Raw genomic sequence first — 18,407 nt, forward strand, 5'->3', positions numbered from 1 at the left:
TGGGATATACCACACAACTAAAGCAGGTTCAGGTGTTTCTGGTTCGACAATAGTACTTTCCATTGATCTACCTCAGACCACAGGCTGTAATTTTCGATGGAACTGGAACATGGATGCGTCCATGTATACCATCAATGATCCATGCCAGTTCTGTGAAGGTTGCATCCTGTTAAAAGATCAAAGTGCCCTCACAATCCTGCCAAGGAAAACTGGTGATACAATTGGCAAACAATGAGGACCCTGTGATGTGGTCACTGCACTGACAAAATGAATGAGGTTGTCAATTCTCCAGTTCATGGTTTGAAGGAAAACAATGTTAAAAGCTGTCATACATTTTTTCTATGTTCAACCTCATAGAATTTCTAATGGGTGGAATTTTGAGGTGGAATTGCCATCTGGGACTTTCTGAGGTGGAATTAGCCTTATTCCCAATTCCTCCACCTCCCTTATTCCCAATTCATCCGCCAAAACACCATCCTTTATTCCCAATTCCTTCGCCTCCGCTGCATCTGTTCCCAGGAGGACCAATTTCACCTCAGAAAGTCCCAGATGGCCTCCTTCGTCCGTGATCGCAACTTCCTTTCCCACGTGATTGACGATGCCCTCCAGTGCATCTCCTCCATTTCATGCACCACCGCCCTTGAACACCATCCCTCCCAACACAACAAGAACAGAATCCCCCTGGTCCTCACCTTCCACCCCACCAACCTCCGCATACAACACATCATCCTCCACCACTTCCACCACCACCAGATGGACCCCAATACCATTGTTCACAAGACAATCCTTCCTTTAAGAAGGAGACCAAAGTTGTACATAATATTCAAGGTCTGGCTCATCAATCCCTTTTATAACTGGAGCAAATTTCCTTCTAATCATGTTCTATTCCTCTCACAATACAACATGGAATTCTTCTCAAATAATTGCTGTACCCATACGGTAACTTTTAGTGACTCGTGTACTCGAACATTCAGATCCCTCTGCAGCTCAGAATTCCGCTGATGTACTCCCTGAGGTAATCTGTTCTTAATTCTTTCTGCCAAAGTGAACAATTTTATATTTATTCTTCCCACTTTGCTTATTGACTTAAGTTACCGAGAGTGGTTTCCAAACTCATAATGCCCTCTTTACAACATAGTTTCTCAACTATCTTTGTGTCATCTTAAAACTTAGGTACTGAGTCTTTGCTTTTCTCATTTAAGTCATTGAGATAAATTGCAAAAGTTTGAGCCCCCAGCATAGATCCCTCCCAATATTCTGCCAATCGGAAAAAGATCCATTTACGCATCCTCTCTATTTTCTGCCAGCTAGCCAATCTTCTAACCGTGCTGGTATGTTACTCCCTCCACCACATGCTTCTATTTTACTTTTGTAACAAATGTCTTCTCGCAAACATAATTTACCTCCATTAGCCATAGCTCATATCATTCTTTCAAAGATCTCCAATTAATAAGTTAATATGACTTCTTTTTCATAAAACCACACTGACACTTCATGGTTGGCTTGATTTCTTTCTAAATGCACCTTCTTAATAATCAATTCTAACACCTTCCCTGTGGCAGTTGTCAACTCAACTGGTCTATAGTTTCCGTTTTCTGTCTCCTTTGGATGGGACTTTTTCAGAATTTAACAAATTTTGGAACATCAAGACCAAAGCTTCTGCTTCTTTCATAGCCACCTCTTTTAGGACCCTAGGATGAAGTCATTAAGAGCCAGGGTCTTGTTAGCCTGCAGTTCCATTGTTTTGCTCAGTACTTTTCCCTGGTGATTGTAGTTTCACCAGGTTCCTCTCTTACTTCCACTTCCCAATTTGCAGCTTTTTTACAGCATATAAATGATTTATATGAGTGTCTACTGAAGTGTTCTGACAATCCTGCCGCTACTGTGACCACTCAAGTTATATCTATAATAACCTATCAGAAATAATAAGTGACATGTCTGGTGAGGGATAAAGGAAATTAACTGCAGCAAATAAAATAATTAAAGCAGGTATCAGACTTGGAAATATATCACTGCTCCTTCACTGTGTCAAAATCCTCGAACGCTTTCTCTAACGACATTGTAAGTGAATCACATGACTGCAACGGTTCAAGAAGGAAGCTGACCACAACAATAAATAAAGTCTGGCCTTGCCTATATTGTATTATCAAATACATGATGTAGCGTCTGTGATTTATGTGTGTTTTTAATATTATTTATTGTAAGTTTGGGTTTTTGGTTTTAAAATCAGTAACATACGGGTTTTCTGTATGTCTGAAGTTAATAATTAACTTGGAAGTATTTCAGTAGCCATGGTGATTTCTTTTGAAATATTTTTAGAATCTGAGGTTCAGAATTAATGGTGTTTTGTATACGTTGATAGGGATACATGACTGAACAAGACAATCAAGTTCCAGTTTCCAAGATGAGGAGAGGTTTTATTTTAAGGCAAACACCCATAGCTTAGAGAGAGAATTATTTTCAGTCTTATTCTGATTTTAGATAGCTCTGTGAAGTCCTTGGATGAAGATGGCTAGATCGTCCAGTGATCCTGAGAAGGGAAGGATATAACTAGATTAACTTAGAGTGGAGAATTATTTTTAGTTCCAGACCAAAAATGTTGGGATAGAATCCTGAAGAGGATAAAGCTGAGTATGTTTAAACTCAGATGTATAATAGCTCCAAGAATAAGCTGCCTGCAGTTCTAGTCTATAAGTTAACAGTCACAGTTAAATCTGTTGAAGGGTTAGAGAGGGACCTTCTGGTGTGAGTACTGTAGACGTGAAGCATTTGGGTACAATTCAAGGCGTGTTTCTGGGTACAATATCATGGCTGTATTTTGGGTACTGCACAAAAGCTGCTGTTTTCTATATGTAAAGGAGCATTTTGGGATTAATAGGATGATATTTTTACTGCATGTTTAAAAATCTTAAAAGGTTTGTTTTTAGTAGATAATTCGGTTTATTCTATTTTGATTTCATTTCTTCTGTTAATAAACTTCTGTTTTATTGTTAACGTAAAATTGGCAGCATTGCAAGTTTATATTTCAGCAAGAGACCACCTTATTAAAACCAAAACAAAACAAAGTATGACCTATTAAGTCAGCTTTCATTTTGGGATCTGACTTGTCCAGTAATAGCATCATCTGGGATCATTAAATAAATAAAAAATATAATTTGATCAATCCAACATATGCAGCGTAAGTAAAGACAAATAATCAAAGGCATAGACAGTCCCTTCATGGTAAATCCATTTCATATCATCTCAATCACAATGGAGCACTTTATGAGTAAAATAACCATTCAATTTGAACTTGCATATGTACACAAAATTTTTTCTATCTACATATCTTGAAGTCGAACTTTGGGTTTCTTTTTGTCATTCTTTTAAAAGTCATACATGTGTCTGGAGAATAAGCATATGTTGTGAAATAACTTTAGCTACTAATACGCAAGGTGAAAGTCTCATTATAATAAAGAAAACTGAATCACAGCTTACCATTCTCACTGCTACTAAACAATGGGATTCTTCCAGGCTCCCGAGGACGGTACTGTGGAATCCGTAAATATCCCGTAGAACTATACTCAGATCCAGGTTGTGAATTTCTTGGTCCATATGCTTCACCATATTGAGGTTCTACTGGGCCATATTGATGAGCTGGATAAGGATCTCTCAGTTCATACCTCGAGTCGGGTTGCGGATCTCTCTGTCTCAGATAGGGATCTCCCAATCCATATTCTAGCCCCTGTTGGGAATCATATGGTCTATATTCAGGCTGAACGTAATTATCATATGATCCAATTCCAGGTTGGAAATCCTGACCAAAGGGTGGTATTTCTGGGCCATATTCATAACCAGGTCTATCCCGGAGCCCAGTTGATGCATCGCCAAATATCCTAGGAATATTACAAAGCTGTGCAAAATCAACTGTAATGGTACAGAAAGAAAATCAATAAATTAAATTAGCAAATGAAAGAATAAGTCAGATGCCATTAAAATGCATACAATCCATTGTTGGGTTGATTGGTTCTCAATGTTTCATTCTTTGAAAATGTGGCTCAATAATAACAGCTGCTATAAAGTATGTGTGGCACTGGTGACTTTTTGAGTCTTGTGTTGACTGAATACATAACCTGATTTTACATTTAGACCAACCTGTTAAACATACTGTATATACTCAAGTAAAAGATCTCATGTCAAAGTCGAACCTCGATTCCTGGCCAAACAATCTGGTATTTTCCATCTAGCTTGTGTAAAAGTCAACCCTACTTCTTCACAGATAGTAATTAACATTTGCAAGTCAAGGTATTATCCTGTACACAAACGTTATGATGAGGAAATAAATATTGCTTTTTGTGCTATTATGTGTTTTGATGTACAATTCACACCAACATTAGGCTACGAATTTCTGAAGTTAATTATTGAACGAGCACTATAGTTAGTATAATGAGTGTGATACTAAGTTTATCACACAATCATTTCCAATATAAGATAGGCTTATATGCATTTATTTCTAAAATTACTGTGCAGCTGTTGATGATTTCTCGCAGCTACAATGATTGGCGAGATTGCATGAGAGTCAAATGTCTGATAACTTATTCTTATCAGAAATAAAAGCTTAGAATGTTAGTTTGAAACAACAGTAAATGAGAGAAAAAGAAGGGAAATGGAAGAATTTGGCGTAAAAGTTTAGGATGCATCAGGTCAGTATCAGGTGACACCTTCATTTGTGTGTAGTTCAGCTGAGCTCAGTTCCCTTACAGCACTTGTGGAATTACCGTAATTCATTGTGTATGAATTTCAGCCCCTCAAATGTAGTATTCATGTAATAGCTGACCCCATAAATTTAATCTTAAAAATAGTCTAAAAAATTTGACTATTACAGGAGTATTTCTGGCCACTTTCATAAGCAGGTCTATCCCAGAGCCCAGTTGATCCATTGCCAAATATCCTAGGAATATTTCAAAGCTGTGTAAAATCAATTGCAATGATACTTTTACATGAGTATATATAGTAATTATTCTATCGGCTCACATATTTCCTTCCTTAAGCCTTGTTCCCATTTGTCATTCTAATCATAGTTTTTCTTAAATAAAAAATCAATTGATGTTTTAAACCACTAGATATTTATGATTATTATCTGTGTTTTAGAAATATTTGCCAAGTTAAACATGTTAAGTTTTTTTTTACTTTCCAGCCTTTATATTCTATGTGTGGATTTATTTTTCTGTGATTAAGATGGCATTAGAAAGTGGCGACACTATACAACACTTCTCACTATATTTTGTACCAAAATACATGTGATAATAAATTTTAAAAATCAAATAAACTAAATTAAGTATTGTACTTACACAGTGAAGATTCAGAAAGAGAAGACAGAGATAAATATAGGTAAGAGACTTAGTGTCAATTGTCTTTTAAGAGGACATATGGAATGTTGAAAGAAAATAGAACACAACACTTGAGTTTTGGTTATAGATGTAGGAATGTAAATATCCTGATTAGATTAGATTTCTTACAATGTGGAAACAGGCTCCAGGCTCTTCGGCCCAACAAGCCCACACCGACCCTCTGAAGAGTAACCCACCCATACGTGTTCCCCCTGAATGATGCACCTAACACTATGGGCAATTTAGCATGGCCAATTCACCTGACCTACACATCTTTGAACTGTGGGAGAAAATTGGAGCACCCGGAGGGAGCCCACACAGACACGGGGAGAATGTGCAAACTCCACAGACAGTTGCCCGAGGCAGGAATTGAACCCCGGGTCCCTGGCGCTGTGAGGCAGCAGTGCTAACCACTGAGCCACCATGCTGCCCCAAACTGACCCCAATGGGACAGAGTAAGACAGACAGAAAGAGAATAGAGGAGCCTTTAGCTTCACCTGCGTGATAGTAACTGGATGTTTGGGCAGTTACAATCAATGTCATTTCTAATCCACTGGCAAGTTGACTGGTCCAAATTTTAACTTGTTCAACTGGGCAGCTGGTTTGATGGTAATTCTTGAGGGTAGAAGGAATCCTCTTTGCATTTGAATATTGAATTCTGATGATGTCATTGCAATTAGATTGTAAGGTTAATTTCTGAGTTGGATCAGCAAGTTGCTGTTGTTTCCAGCTCAGTGTAAAGGAAGCAGAGAAACTGGCCCAATAAAGGCCCCAAAATGTTAACTTAGGGGTTGGTTGGTCAGCCATAATCCTATAGAATAATGGAGCAGGCTTGAAGGGCCAAATGGCTTGCACCTACTCCAACCTTCTACGTTTTAAAACTGTTCTTGTGGTACCAGGAGTACTCCAATCAGCCATAATGGGTTTTCCCTGCTGCTAACCCTCTTCCCTTCTAATGCAATAACCTCCAAGACAACTGCAGAAATTGAACCTGTCACCTACAGAACTGGCACTTGATTTTCAGGTACTCAACGTTGATGTTTTAGCCCAGATGGAGACCACTCTCAAAGTCAACTTCCCTCTAATTGTGCCCTACCACTGATATGCGTTTTCCCACAATACTGGGAGGTCAGGCCTTCAGTATGTACCTACATATTGTCCTGGCAATTTGAAATCAGCGATGAAGAATGGGATTCATTATGCTAACAGAGCTGCTCACATTTTCAGCACAAATTTGGCTTATTCAAATTGTCAAGAGAGCTGTCAAGAAAACTGTTAACATAAATGCCAAAGGGACTTGTTAAATAAAGCTGTTGAGCATTACAAACCCTTTCTTGTAACAAATGGAAATGTTTCAGTGGTGTCACAAGAAAAGCAGTGCTTGTTATTTGATTCTGTTGACATAAGCCTGCAAGTTATAAATGCAGGATTAGTGCTATATGACTGATTTCACAACATGCCATTTCACTATATGATTGGCTGTCTAAGCGGTTATAAACGCTTTGGGACAACAAATTCCAATTTTTTTTAATAGAGTCACAGAGCCATATAGCACAGAAAAGTGTCTATTTGATATTTAGATTCAATACAGGTATTAAGTAATTAACATCTTACCTGATGTTCTGGAGGGGCAGAAAGCACATTGTAGGCCCCAGGCCTCTCCATACAAGCAGCAGCATTCAGTGTATGTTGTTGATCTGGTCCTCAAAGGCTTACTACAGATGTCATCCTCAGTCACTGCTTGCCAGCATATATCCAGATATGTATCTACCTCTTCAGAGTTAACTAGTGAACAGAATTAATATCCATAGGGTTATCTTCAAAACAGATAAAAAATGTTTATCAGGTTACTGTTGTACACACAAAACATATCTCTGAAGTTTCATGCCGCTACTGAGGTTTTGTAAGTGCAGTTAATGTCAGAGCATTGAAGTGTCCTGCCTCGAATTTTCCTTGAAGGGGATTTAAAAGCACAGGCAACATGTTTATTCAGCAATATTTCAATTAATTTCCTCAGCCCCTTGTTAGTTACGGTCAGGCATCCCAATTTTAAAAAAGGACCATTGAAAGAGGAATGAATGCTTGATTATGATATAGGTTATGATATCTATATCAGCAGTTCCCCAACTGTGGATTCAATCCCAGTGGGCTCAAGGGATGAGCAATTGGGGTTGCAAACTCCAAGACAGCATTGGTGTTGCAGAGCCAAGACTCCGATTTAACCATCCTTAGTGCTGGGAGGACCCTTTAAGTGTGTGTGTGTGTGTGTGTGTGTATTTTCCACTGTTAGGCACAATTTAATGGAAGTCAGTTTAATTACAGGCAACAAAACAATCTGTTCAATGGTAGGTGGCTGAAATTTTCTTGACCCGTACCCTTTCAGTTTGAGCTCCTTCCACACTCCATTGAGCAAATCTTCATAGAATTGTAGAAACCCTACAGTGTGGAAACAGGCCCTTTGGCCCAACAAGTCCACACCGACCCTCCTAAGAGTATCCCACCCAGACCCACTCCCCATTACTCTACATTTGCCCCTGACTAATGCACCTAATCTACACAATCCTGAACACTGTGGGCAATTTAGCATGGCCAATTCACCTAACCTGCACACCTTTGGGTTGTGGGAGGGGCACCCAGAGGAAACCCATGCAGACACAGGGAGAATGTGCAAACTTCACACAGACAGTTACCCGAGGATGGAATCAAACCCAGATCCCTGCTGCTGTGAGGCAGCAGTGTTAACCATTAAGCCACCGTTGTTCAGTTCAATAACTGTTCATCTCCACTTTGTGTAACAATTATTCTCCCTCCTTACCCCTTCCCAGTTAACAACTCTTCCCATCACTCAATTTTCCTTGTCTGAGGTCACATCATTTGTGGGAGTTTGGGAAGAACTGGTCTACATCAGGATAGCCAGGGACACATTTCCAGTTGAGAACATGACAAACATTGATGGGAGAGTAGCAATGAGGAAAGTTTGAAAGTTCTTTATAATATTTAAGGGATCAGTAACGTTTAGTTTAGAAAATGCTTGTAAAGGACCCTTCTAACAGTTTTCATCAATTCAAAATAAATCAATTGTAATGTTATTGGATGATAATGCTCACTTGTTCATGTGACTGGTGGCCCTTAGCTTGGAAGGATGGAAGTTAAAATGGAATCTGGAAAGGAGAACTGCAGACAGAAAAGCTGCAGCAGAGGGGAGAATAGAGAATGCACATTTAAAAGAAGCTGAGTTTTAAAAATACACTTAGATATATCATAAAGCCAAAGATAGGACTAGAGCAACAATTGCACTTGAGATTTGCCAGAGTTGACCGCTGTTGGATGATATTTATGAAAGGAGTTTTATAAAGGAGTCTTTGGGAAATGTGTATTAGCAAGACTTGAATGAATCTAGCTGAGAGGACATTCTACAGGGGTGTTCCACTTCAATGACATGGAGATGCCGGTGTTGGACTGGGGTGTACAAAGTTAAAAATCACACAACACCAGGTTATAGTCCAACAGGTTTATTTGGAAGCAGTAGCTTTTGGAACGCTGCTCCTTCATCAGGTGGTTTAGATGACAACTCTCTCTGAAGGCCTGGTGCTGAATGCAGTTTGACAGCCGAAGTACTTCCAGAGAAAAATGAAAGGTTCAGTGCACTGTCATTGAGTTGGGAAGATTGTGAAATTACACAAGTGGTGCCAAATGTTTGTGGGGGTAATGTGAAAGCTTGTAATATTGTGAAGTAGTCTTGCTACTACTGTTCATACAAACTATAATTTTCTTGTTGGTTCATGTTAATTTACACTGATTCGGAGATGTGTCGAAGTAAAAGTTACAAAAGATAGAACAGCTAATGTCACACCCCTGCCTATTCTAGACAGGAGGGAAACTTAACACAGGAAACTGTAGGACAGTTAGCTTAACATTTCTTGTTGGAAAAACTTTAGAGATCATTAAGAGACAGCAGGACATTCAGGAAAATTTAACATAATCAAACAGTGTTGACATAGTTTATGAAAGGGAAATCATGTTTGACAAAGTTGCTAGAGTTCACAGAATCTCTATAGTGTGGGATGAGGCCACTTGGCCCATCAAGTCTCGAATGACCCCCTGAGGAGCATCCCGCTCCATCCCTACAACCCTATGATTAATCCACCTAATCTATACGTCCCTGGACACCACAGGTAAATTAGCATAGGTAATCCACCTAATCTGCACATCTTTGAACTATAGGAGGAAACCCACACTGGCAGTCACCCGAGAGTGGGATCGAACCTGGGTCCCTGGTGTTGTGAGGCAGCAGTGCTGCCCAGTTCTTTGAAGATACAACATGCAGAGTTGATAAAACCAGCAGGTGTAGTGTATTTTGGATTTCCAGAAAGTTTTTGTTAATATCCAAAATAATAGTGATTGCACAAGATGGGAGCTTCCAGTATTGAGGGTAATGTATCAGAATGGACTGATGACTGGTTAACACACACAAAAACAGAGTCAGGATTAATGGATCTTTTTCAGGGTGGAAAGACTTATGAGGATCAGCGTGGGGCCTCAATTATTTACTATATCCATTAATGACTTGGAGGAGGAGTGCAGTGTGATGCAAGCAAATATAATAATCGGTGAGAGGGCCTATTGTGATGAGGACGAAGAGAAATGGAAAAGGGGCATGGGTTCCCATCACATAGTGCAGGCGTGTCAGTGAGCACCCCTCTTAGTTTTGATTTGGTGAGGAATTTTCGATTATTGCCAAAATTTAGTAGAGAATGCTGAGACGTACTTTGTATGCTTTGAGAAAATTGCCGCAATCTGAAATGGCTGAAAACATAGTGAGCTTTTGTTTTATTTGTTTGTGGGATGTGGCCATCACAGGCTCGGCCAACATTTATTGCCCATCCTTAGTTGCTCAGAGGGCATTTAAGAATCAACCACATTACTGTGGGCTTGGAGTCACATATAGGCCAGATCAAGGAAGGACTGCAAATTTCCTCCCCTGAAGGACTTGAATGAACTAATTTTCTTTTACATCAATGGTTACATAGTTATCATTAGGCCAGTGTTTTGTTCCATTATGAAGCAAACTGTGTGACCGATATTGATGTTGATCTTTTTTGTGCTGTACGTTTGGATTCTTGGTTTTTGCATTTGGGTTTTCTGTCAGTCTGATGTTAACTGACTTGCAAGTATCACTGTAGCCATGGTGATTTCTTTTAAAACCGTTTTTGATGCCTGGCCTCGAATAAAAGGTAGCCATGATTTGGAGGTGCCGGTGTTGGACTGGGGTGTGCAAAGTTAAAAATCATAAAGCACCAGGTTATAGTCCAACAGGTTTATTTGGAAGCACTAGCTTTCGGAGCACTACTCCTTCATCAGGTGGTTGTGGAGTATAAGATCGTAAGACGCTGAATTTATAGCAAGTTTACAGTGTGATGTAACTGAAATTATATATTGAAAAAGACCTGGATTGTTTGTTAAGTCTCTCATCTGTTAGAATGACCACGTTGGTTTCAACTGAACCAACAATTATGATTTTATACTCCACAACTACCCGATGAAGGAGCAGCGCTCCGAAAGCTAGTGCTTCCAAATAAACTTGGACTATAACCTGGTGTTGTGTGATTTTTAACCTAGAATAAATGGGTTTTTGTGCACCGCTAATGGATTTTTGTTTTCTAAGACTGTTTTGTGACATGAAAAGGTAAATACAAATGGTTAAAATTTAATTTGTTTTAAGCTTAAGGGAAACACCCCCCTCTTAGAGAGGGAGGCTTATTAGTTTGACTTTGAGATTTGAGCAGTCATAGAATCACAGAATCCCTATAGTGTCGAAGCAGGCCAATTGGCTCCTCAAGTCCACATCAATCCTCTGATGACCATCCCTCTCAGAACCTCCCCCCTTTACCCTATCCATGTAATCCTGCATTTCCTGTGGCTAACCCATCTCGCCTACACATCCCTGAACACTACGGGGTAATGTAGCATGGCCAATCCACACTGACTTGCACACCTTTGGACTTTGGGAGGAAACCGGAGCACCAAAGTGAAACCCACACAGACACGGGGAGAATGTGCAAACTCCGCACAGTCACCCAAAGCTGGAATCGAACCCGGGTCCCTGGCAGAGTGAGGAAGCAGTGCTAACCAATGAGCCACCATGCCACCCTTTGAAGAGGGCAATGGATCCGCTTAAATTTCTTGCTAACATAGAATTATTAATATATCGTAGAAATAGCTTCAAAACTTACCTCCTAATTCTGTGCCATTTATACATTTTTTACGGGTTACATCCAGTGTAAGTGGTGGGCTGCAGAAACAGTTAAAAGATCCTGGTGTATTGACACACTCTCCATTCACACATGTATTTTCATCTTGACACTCATCAATATCTAAAGAAATAATGACAAGAAAAAGGGGGACAAATATGTTATTCCTTTCGATTAATACATGAACATGTACCCACCTCTGCAAGTAATTGAGCAACTTCCCCGAGTAATAATGTTGATTGAAAATCATTGATACAATTATCTTGCGGTGCAATGGTAGTGTTGCTATCTCTGGACTAGGAGACCAGTGTTTCAAGTCCCACCTACTCCAGAGGTAGGTAATAACATCCCTGAACAGACTGAACATAAAATATGCATTTAATTGTTTTATCATTTTTGCTTTACATTGTTAACATGAAAGTATTAAATGCAAATGCGTTATGCAAGTAATGTGTGCACATTCTTCAAAATGTAGGTGTCACATTTCTATAATTTTACCTCCAAAACAGATAGAAAACATTCTATTGAAATTGAATATTCTCAAAATTGGAAGGCCAACTTAGTGCGTATATATTCCCATCAGTAAGCAACACTCAGAGATTGTACTGCAGCTGCAGAACCTGTGATTTTGAACTCCTATAATGAGTGAATGAAGATAAACGTTGTACACCCATCAGTGAACACCAAGAGCACACAGTGATTGTTGTTTCCCAGTAGGTTGGAGGAATCAATACTAATATTTAGCAGACGATTTCTATGAGGGAGCTTGTTTATAATCAGAACTCTTGGATGTTGAATAGGCTTAGAAAGGAGAAACCAGTCATTTACTACTTGCTTACCGGGCAAGCATAGTTTTAAATAAACATTCATTGTAGACATACATTATTTTCATCCTGCTAATAGCTCAAACTTACCAACACATTCCAGTCGTACATTGTTATAGTAATATCCAGTGTCACAGTAACAGGCGTAGTCACCTATATTATTTACACAATGCCCATTCTTGCAAATTTCTGATCCAAACATTGTACATTCATCCGCATCTACAGTTGGGAAGTGAAACACATTTATTTCAGAGATATTTGATAAACAGTTCCACTATTTTGCTGAAGTGTTACAATGTCAGCTGATGGTAAGAGACAATTTAGCTCCCAAAATGAAACTTGACTCAATAGATCATAAGTTTAATTTTTGCAGATGGGTATTGTGAGTCACTGATTGCATTCACATGAGATTGTCAATGTTCTTTAAGAAAATAACACCAGTTTATTGCACATAAGGAAAAAAAAATGGAAGTTTAAACATGTGATATGTTTTAGAAAGATCTCACCCATCATCAACAAAAAAACAATTCAACCTGCTTCCCAGGTTTTCATGTATTCGATATCAGGGAAGCATCACTTGTATCTTAACTCTGCAAATTCTTAGAGAACTGACTTTTTCAGTTTTGTTGGCCAAGAGGCATATTTCCAGATGCTTAAACCTCTTTTCAGTCCTTACAACTTGAAAACTTCAACACAGACCCTCATAGTTTGGAAACTTCACAACTGGACCTGATCAGGTGTACCCAAGAACTCTGTGGGAAGCAAGAGAAGTGATTGCTGGGCCTCTTACTGAGATACTGAGTGGGCGGCACGGTGGCACAGTGGTTAGCACTGCTGCATCACAGCGCCAGAGACCCGGGTTCATTTCCTGCCTCAGGTGATTGACTGTGTGGAGTTTGCACGTTCTCCCCGTGTCTGCGTGGGTTTCCTCCGGGTGCTCCGGTTTCCTCCCACAGTCCAAAGATGTGCAGGGTCAGGTGAATTGGCCATACTAAATTGCCCGTAGTGTTAGGTAAGGGGTAAATGTAGGGGTATGGGTGGGTTTTGCTTCGGCGAGTTGGTGTGGACTTGTTGGGCCAAAGGGCCTGTTTCCACACTGTAATCTAATCTAATCTAATCTAATCTAATCTAATCTAATCTAATCTAATTTGTATCATCGATAGTCACAGGTGAGGTGCCGGAAGACTGGAGGTTGACTAACATGGTGCCACTGTTTAAGAAAGGTGGTAAGGACAAGCCAGGGAACTATAGACCAGTGAGCCTGACGTCGGTTGTGGGCAAGTTGTTGGAGGGAATCCTGAGGGATAGGATGTACATGTATTTGGAAAGGCAAAGACTGATTAGGGATAGTCAACATAGCTTTGTGCTTGGGAAATCATGTCTCACAAACTTGATTGATTTTTTTGAAGAAGTAACAAAGAGGATTGATGAGGTCAGAGGGGTAGATGTAATCTATATGGACTTCAATAAGGAGTTTGACAAGGTTCCCCAAGGGAGACTAGTTAACAAGGTTAGGTCTCATGGAATACAGGGAGAACTAGCCACTTGGATACAGAATCCAAAGATGTGCAGATTAGGTGGATTGGCCTTGCTAAATTGGCCATACTGTTAGGTGCATTAGTCAGAAGGAAATGGGTCTGGCTGAGTGACTCTTTGGAGGGTCGTTGTGAACTTATTGGGCAAATGGCCTGTTTCCATACTGTAGGTAATCTAAGCATCTAAAGAACTGGCTCACAGGTAGAAGATAGAGGGTGGTGGTGGAGGGTTGTTTTTCAGCTGGAGGCCTATGACCAGTGGAGTGCCACAAGGATTGGTGCTGGGTCCATTGCTTTTCATCATTTATATAAATGATTTGGATGTGACCATAAGAGTCATCGTTAGTAAATTTGCAGATGACACCAAATGTGGAGGTGTAGTGGACAGCAAAGAAGGTTACTTCAGATTACAATAGGATCTTGATCAGATGGGCCAAATGGGGCTGAGAAGTGACAGATGGAGTTTAATTTAGATAAATGTGAGGTGCTGCATTTTGGGAAAGCAAATCTTAGCAGGACTTATATACTTCATGGTAAGGTCCTAGGGAGTGTTGCTGAACAAAGAGACCTTGGAATGCAGGTTCATAGTTCCTTGAAAGTGAAGTCGCAATTAGATAGGATAGTGATGAAGGTGTTAGGTATGCTTTCCTTTATTGATCAGAGTATTGAGTACAAGAATTGCCTGTACAGGACATTGGTTAGGCCACTGTTGGAATATTGCGTGCAATTCTGGTCTCCTTCCTATTGGAAAGATGTTGTGAAACTTGAAAGGGTTCAGAAAAGATTTACAAGGATGTTGCCAGGGTTGAAGTATTTGAACTATAGGGTGAGGTTGAATAGGCTGTGGCTGTTTTCCCTGGAGCATCAAAGGCTGAGGGGTGACCTTATGGAGGTTTATAAAATCATGAGGAGCATTGGTAGGATAAATAGGCAAAGTCTTTTCCCTGGGCTGGGGGAGTCCGGAACTAGACGGCAGAGTTTAGGATGAGAGGGGAAAGATATAAAAGCGACCTAAGGGCAACTTAGGTCTACGCAGAGGGTGGTACGTGTATGGAATGGGCTGCCAGAGGAAGTGGTGGAGACTGGTACAATTGCAGCATTTAAAAGGCATCTAGATGGGTATATGAATAGGAAAGGTTTGGAGGGATATGGGTCAGGTGCTGGCAGGTAGGACTAGATTGGGTTGGGATATCTGGTTGGCATGGGTGAGTTGGACCTAAGGGCTTGTTTCCGTGCTGTACATCTCTGTGACTCTATAACTGAAATCCTTCTGCTAAAATTGTTCTCTGAACTGAAACCTGATTCAGAACTGAACTCAAAGAAATTGAGTGACTCCCTGGTTTATTTTCTCTGTATATCATTAATGTTCCATTTTGTAAACTGTTCATTGGTAAATATTACAGTTATCCTGCTGGGTACTTGAGTGAAGGCACATGAATTTTTGGAAATTAAACATTGACTTACACTGTTCCAAACAAGTTTCTGACTTCACAGGACTGAAAGCAAAATCAACGTTATCTCTAATTTTAAAAATCCCACATAATAATATGTTATAAACTGCTATCACACTGTTATGACCCAACTGAATTGTAATACAAGACCGAAATTTGGCTGGATCGTTTAGATCTTTTATCTTTATTTTGGTTAATGTTATGATCAGTCACTGATGGTGAGGAGCCTGGAGGCAGAGTTAAAGGTAAGAGTGAGTGGGATGGGGAGAATTTCTGCAGAGCCAGATTCGAAGGCCCTGACAAGGTGTCAATACACATTGACCCAAAGTAGGAAGGGGCAGAGACAGGCCTGTTAATGAGCTGACTTTCTTGCACATCACAGACTGCGCAGTGATAGTTGCCAGGTTGGATGTCTGTTTCCTGCTGTTCGTTAAATCCTAACGATAGTGGGATGAGGCATTTCAGTGACCATTAATTTGCAATGTAAGAGCCTCATCATAGAGTTTTTACTGTGAGAAAGCAGGCCCATTTGGCGAATTGAGTCCACACAGAAGAGCATCCCGCACAGATCAACCTCCTGCCCTGTAACCCTACATTTTCTATGGCTAACCCACCTAGCCTGCACATGATGGACAATTTATGACAGCCAATCCACCTGAACTGCATGTCTTTGGATTGTGGGAAGATACTGGAGCACTCAAACAAAACCCACAAAGACACAGGGAAAAATGTGCAAACTCCACACTGACAGTGTGGCTGGAATTGAACCCATATCCCTGGAGCTGTGACGCAGCAGTGCTAACCACTGAGCCACCATGCCACCCTAACTGACTCAAAGGCGGGTGAGTTTCTTAACACAACCACTGGTACTGGTAAAATTGCAGCAGGGTAGGGGACAATCTGAATAAGCAGCTGCCATGGACCACCCCCAGGGCATTTTACCAACAGAAGTCTTAAACCCCAGGCCAATATCCAACATTCGGACCAATGTATTGCACTTCACAGTAAAGAACAGTTGCTGACAAATCAAACCACGTTTTCTATTGTAAGACTCACCTCCATAGCTTTGTGATCCAAAACTAAAAGAACCGATCTGAAATGGAATAAAGCCTTTTCCATCTGGACAAATTTCATTGTATTCATCTGAATTGAGGCAAAGAGAACAAATGGTTCAGATGCAGTTCTGATTTTTTTTAATTCCAGCCTTTGACAACACACACATCACATGGATAATGGTTCAATCAAACACCACAATTGTTTCTGAGGAAGGGCCACTTGACCTGAAAATTTTGATTTCTCGTCACAGATGCTGCCAGATTTGCTGAGCTTTTCCAGCAATTTCTGTTTTTGTCCTACAATTGCTTCACTGTCCTGTTGACACCTTGAAATGGATTGTTGGGAATTCTGTTTGCTTGCTCTGAATATCCCCTCACAGTAATTCTGTGTGTTGTAACAGTGAGCCTAGACTCTTATGGGACATCTGAACATACCTATTGATGGAGTCACTTTCCCTAACGCAGTCGTAGTGTGATTCTTTTGTACCTGATGACCTTAAGAAAACTGATCATTACAAATGTAATGGGTCTTTATTCTTTTACTTAGCAATGCTCCATGACCTCTCCCTCTCTCTCCCACACGTACGCATGCGCGCACACACACAACCTTTCTCTCTCCCTCTCTCTCTCTCTCACACACATAAATCAATGGGGTAAAATTGCATTTGCAGATTTGAATTTGTAGGTACATTCTATTTTGTTCAAAAAGCACACAATCAGTCATAGAATCCCTGCAGCGTGGAAACAGGCCCTTCAAGTCCACACTGACCCTCCAAAGAGTATTCCACTCAAACACATCCCTCTACATTTACCCCTAACCTACACATCTCTGAACACTATGGGCAATTTAGCACGGCCAATTCATCTAATCTACACATTTTTGGATTATGGGAGGAAACCAGAGCACCCGGAGGAAACCCACACAGACACAGGCAGAATGTGTAAACTCCATACAGACAATCACCCAAGGCTAGAATCGAACCCGGGTCCCTGGTGCTGTGAGGCCACAGTGCTAACCACTCAGCCACCATACGTAGCTTTTTATAAATTCCTACTTCTGGCTCCAGGGCGAGATACAAACACACTAGAAACTTGGCTTCACATCTAAAAAGCATTGTCTGACCTTTATTCTGATAAAACCTGAATTTATCTTGGGGCAGGGATTTACATATTGATCAATTGAAAATTGCATCTCCATTCTAACTGATTAAGGACTGAATAGCCATCTAGATTTGTTCAATACATTCGCATAAGTTGTATGACCCTTTGATCATTTACTTATAAATTCTGCATCCCATATATTTTCTCTCACTAGCTGCCCAAGGAATGAACAGCGATCCAAAAGCTTGCAGTTTCAAAATAAACTCTGTTGGACTATAACCCAATATCGTGTGATTTTTGACTTTGTCTACCCCAATCTAACTCTGGCACCTCCACATCATAATGTCATGTATGTTTACAAAAATCAGGGGTTCCTGTAGTAGAGTTGGAACAAAGTGAACAGCTGGAACAACATCTCACCAGGTTCAATCTTCTCCACTGCTGTCAGCTATGTATGGATACATAGCTGAAGAAGGGCTAATGCCCGAAACGTCGATTCTCCTCTTCCCTAGATGCTGCCTGACCTGCTGCGCTTTTCCAGCAACACATTTCCATCTCTGATCTCCAGCATCTGCAGACCTCACTTTCTCCTCAAAGATTTCAACCTACTGCGAATCCTCTTACAAGGATGCCTTCCTTGAAGAAGCTCCCTTTCTCCCTCTACAAAGGTTTCAGTGAGTCCCTCTCTCACTGCACCCCCCCAGGTCATCTCCTCTGCACAGAAGATTCCTGAAGAAGGGCTAATGCCCGAAACGTCGATTCTCCTCTTCCCTAGATGCTGCCTGACCTGCTGCGCTTTTCCAGCAACACATTTCCATCTA

At 40.5% G+C, this 18,407-nt stretch overlaps 1 protein-coding gene across 2 annotated transcripts in view; it reads right to left on the bottom strand.

The window, feature by feature from the left end:
- LOC122553394 (latent-transforming growth factor beta-binding protein 2-like) overlaps window positions 1-18,407 on the bottom strand; it is a 465,241-nt gene that overhangs the window by 18,085 nt on the left and 428,749 nt on the right. For both annotated transcript variants that reach the window (XM_087989653.1, XM_087989652.1), the window contains 5 exons: window positions 16,487-16,573; window positions 12,535-12,663; window positions 11,603-11,743; window positions 6,984-7,154; window positions 3,478-3,906 (listed from right to left, as the gene is read on the bottom strand). In XM_087989653.1, coding sequence (XP_087845779.1) covers window positions 3,478-3,906; window positions 6,984-7,154; window positions 11,603-11,743; window positions 12,535-12,663; window positions 16,487-16,573 — 957 coding nt within the window. The remainder of the gene's footprint in view (window positions 1-3,477; window positions 3,907-6,983; window positions 7,155-11,602; window positions 11,744-12,534; window positions 12,664-16,486; window positions 16,574-18,407) is intronic.

This window comes from Chiloscyllium plagiosum, unplaced genomic scaffold, assembly GCF_037043375.1.
Source record: "Chiloscyllium plagiosum isolate Xiang-an unplaced genomic scaffold, Cpla_swu_hap1 HiC_scaffold_8, whole genome shotgun sequence".
Lineage (NCBI taxonomy): Eukaryota > Metazoa > Chordata > Chondrichthyes > Orectolobiformes > Hemiscylliidae > Chiloscyllium > Chiloscyllium plagiosum.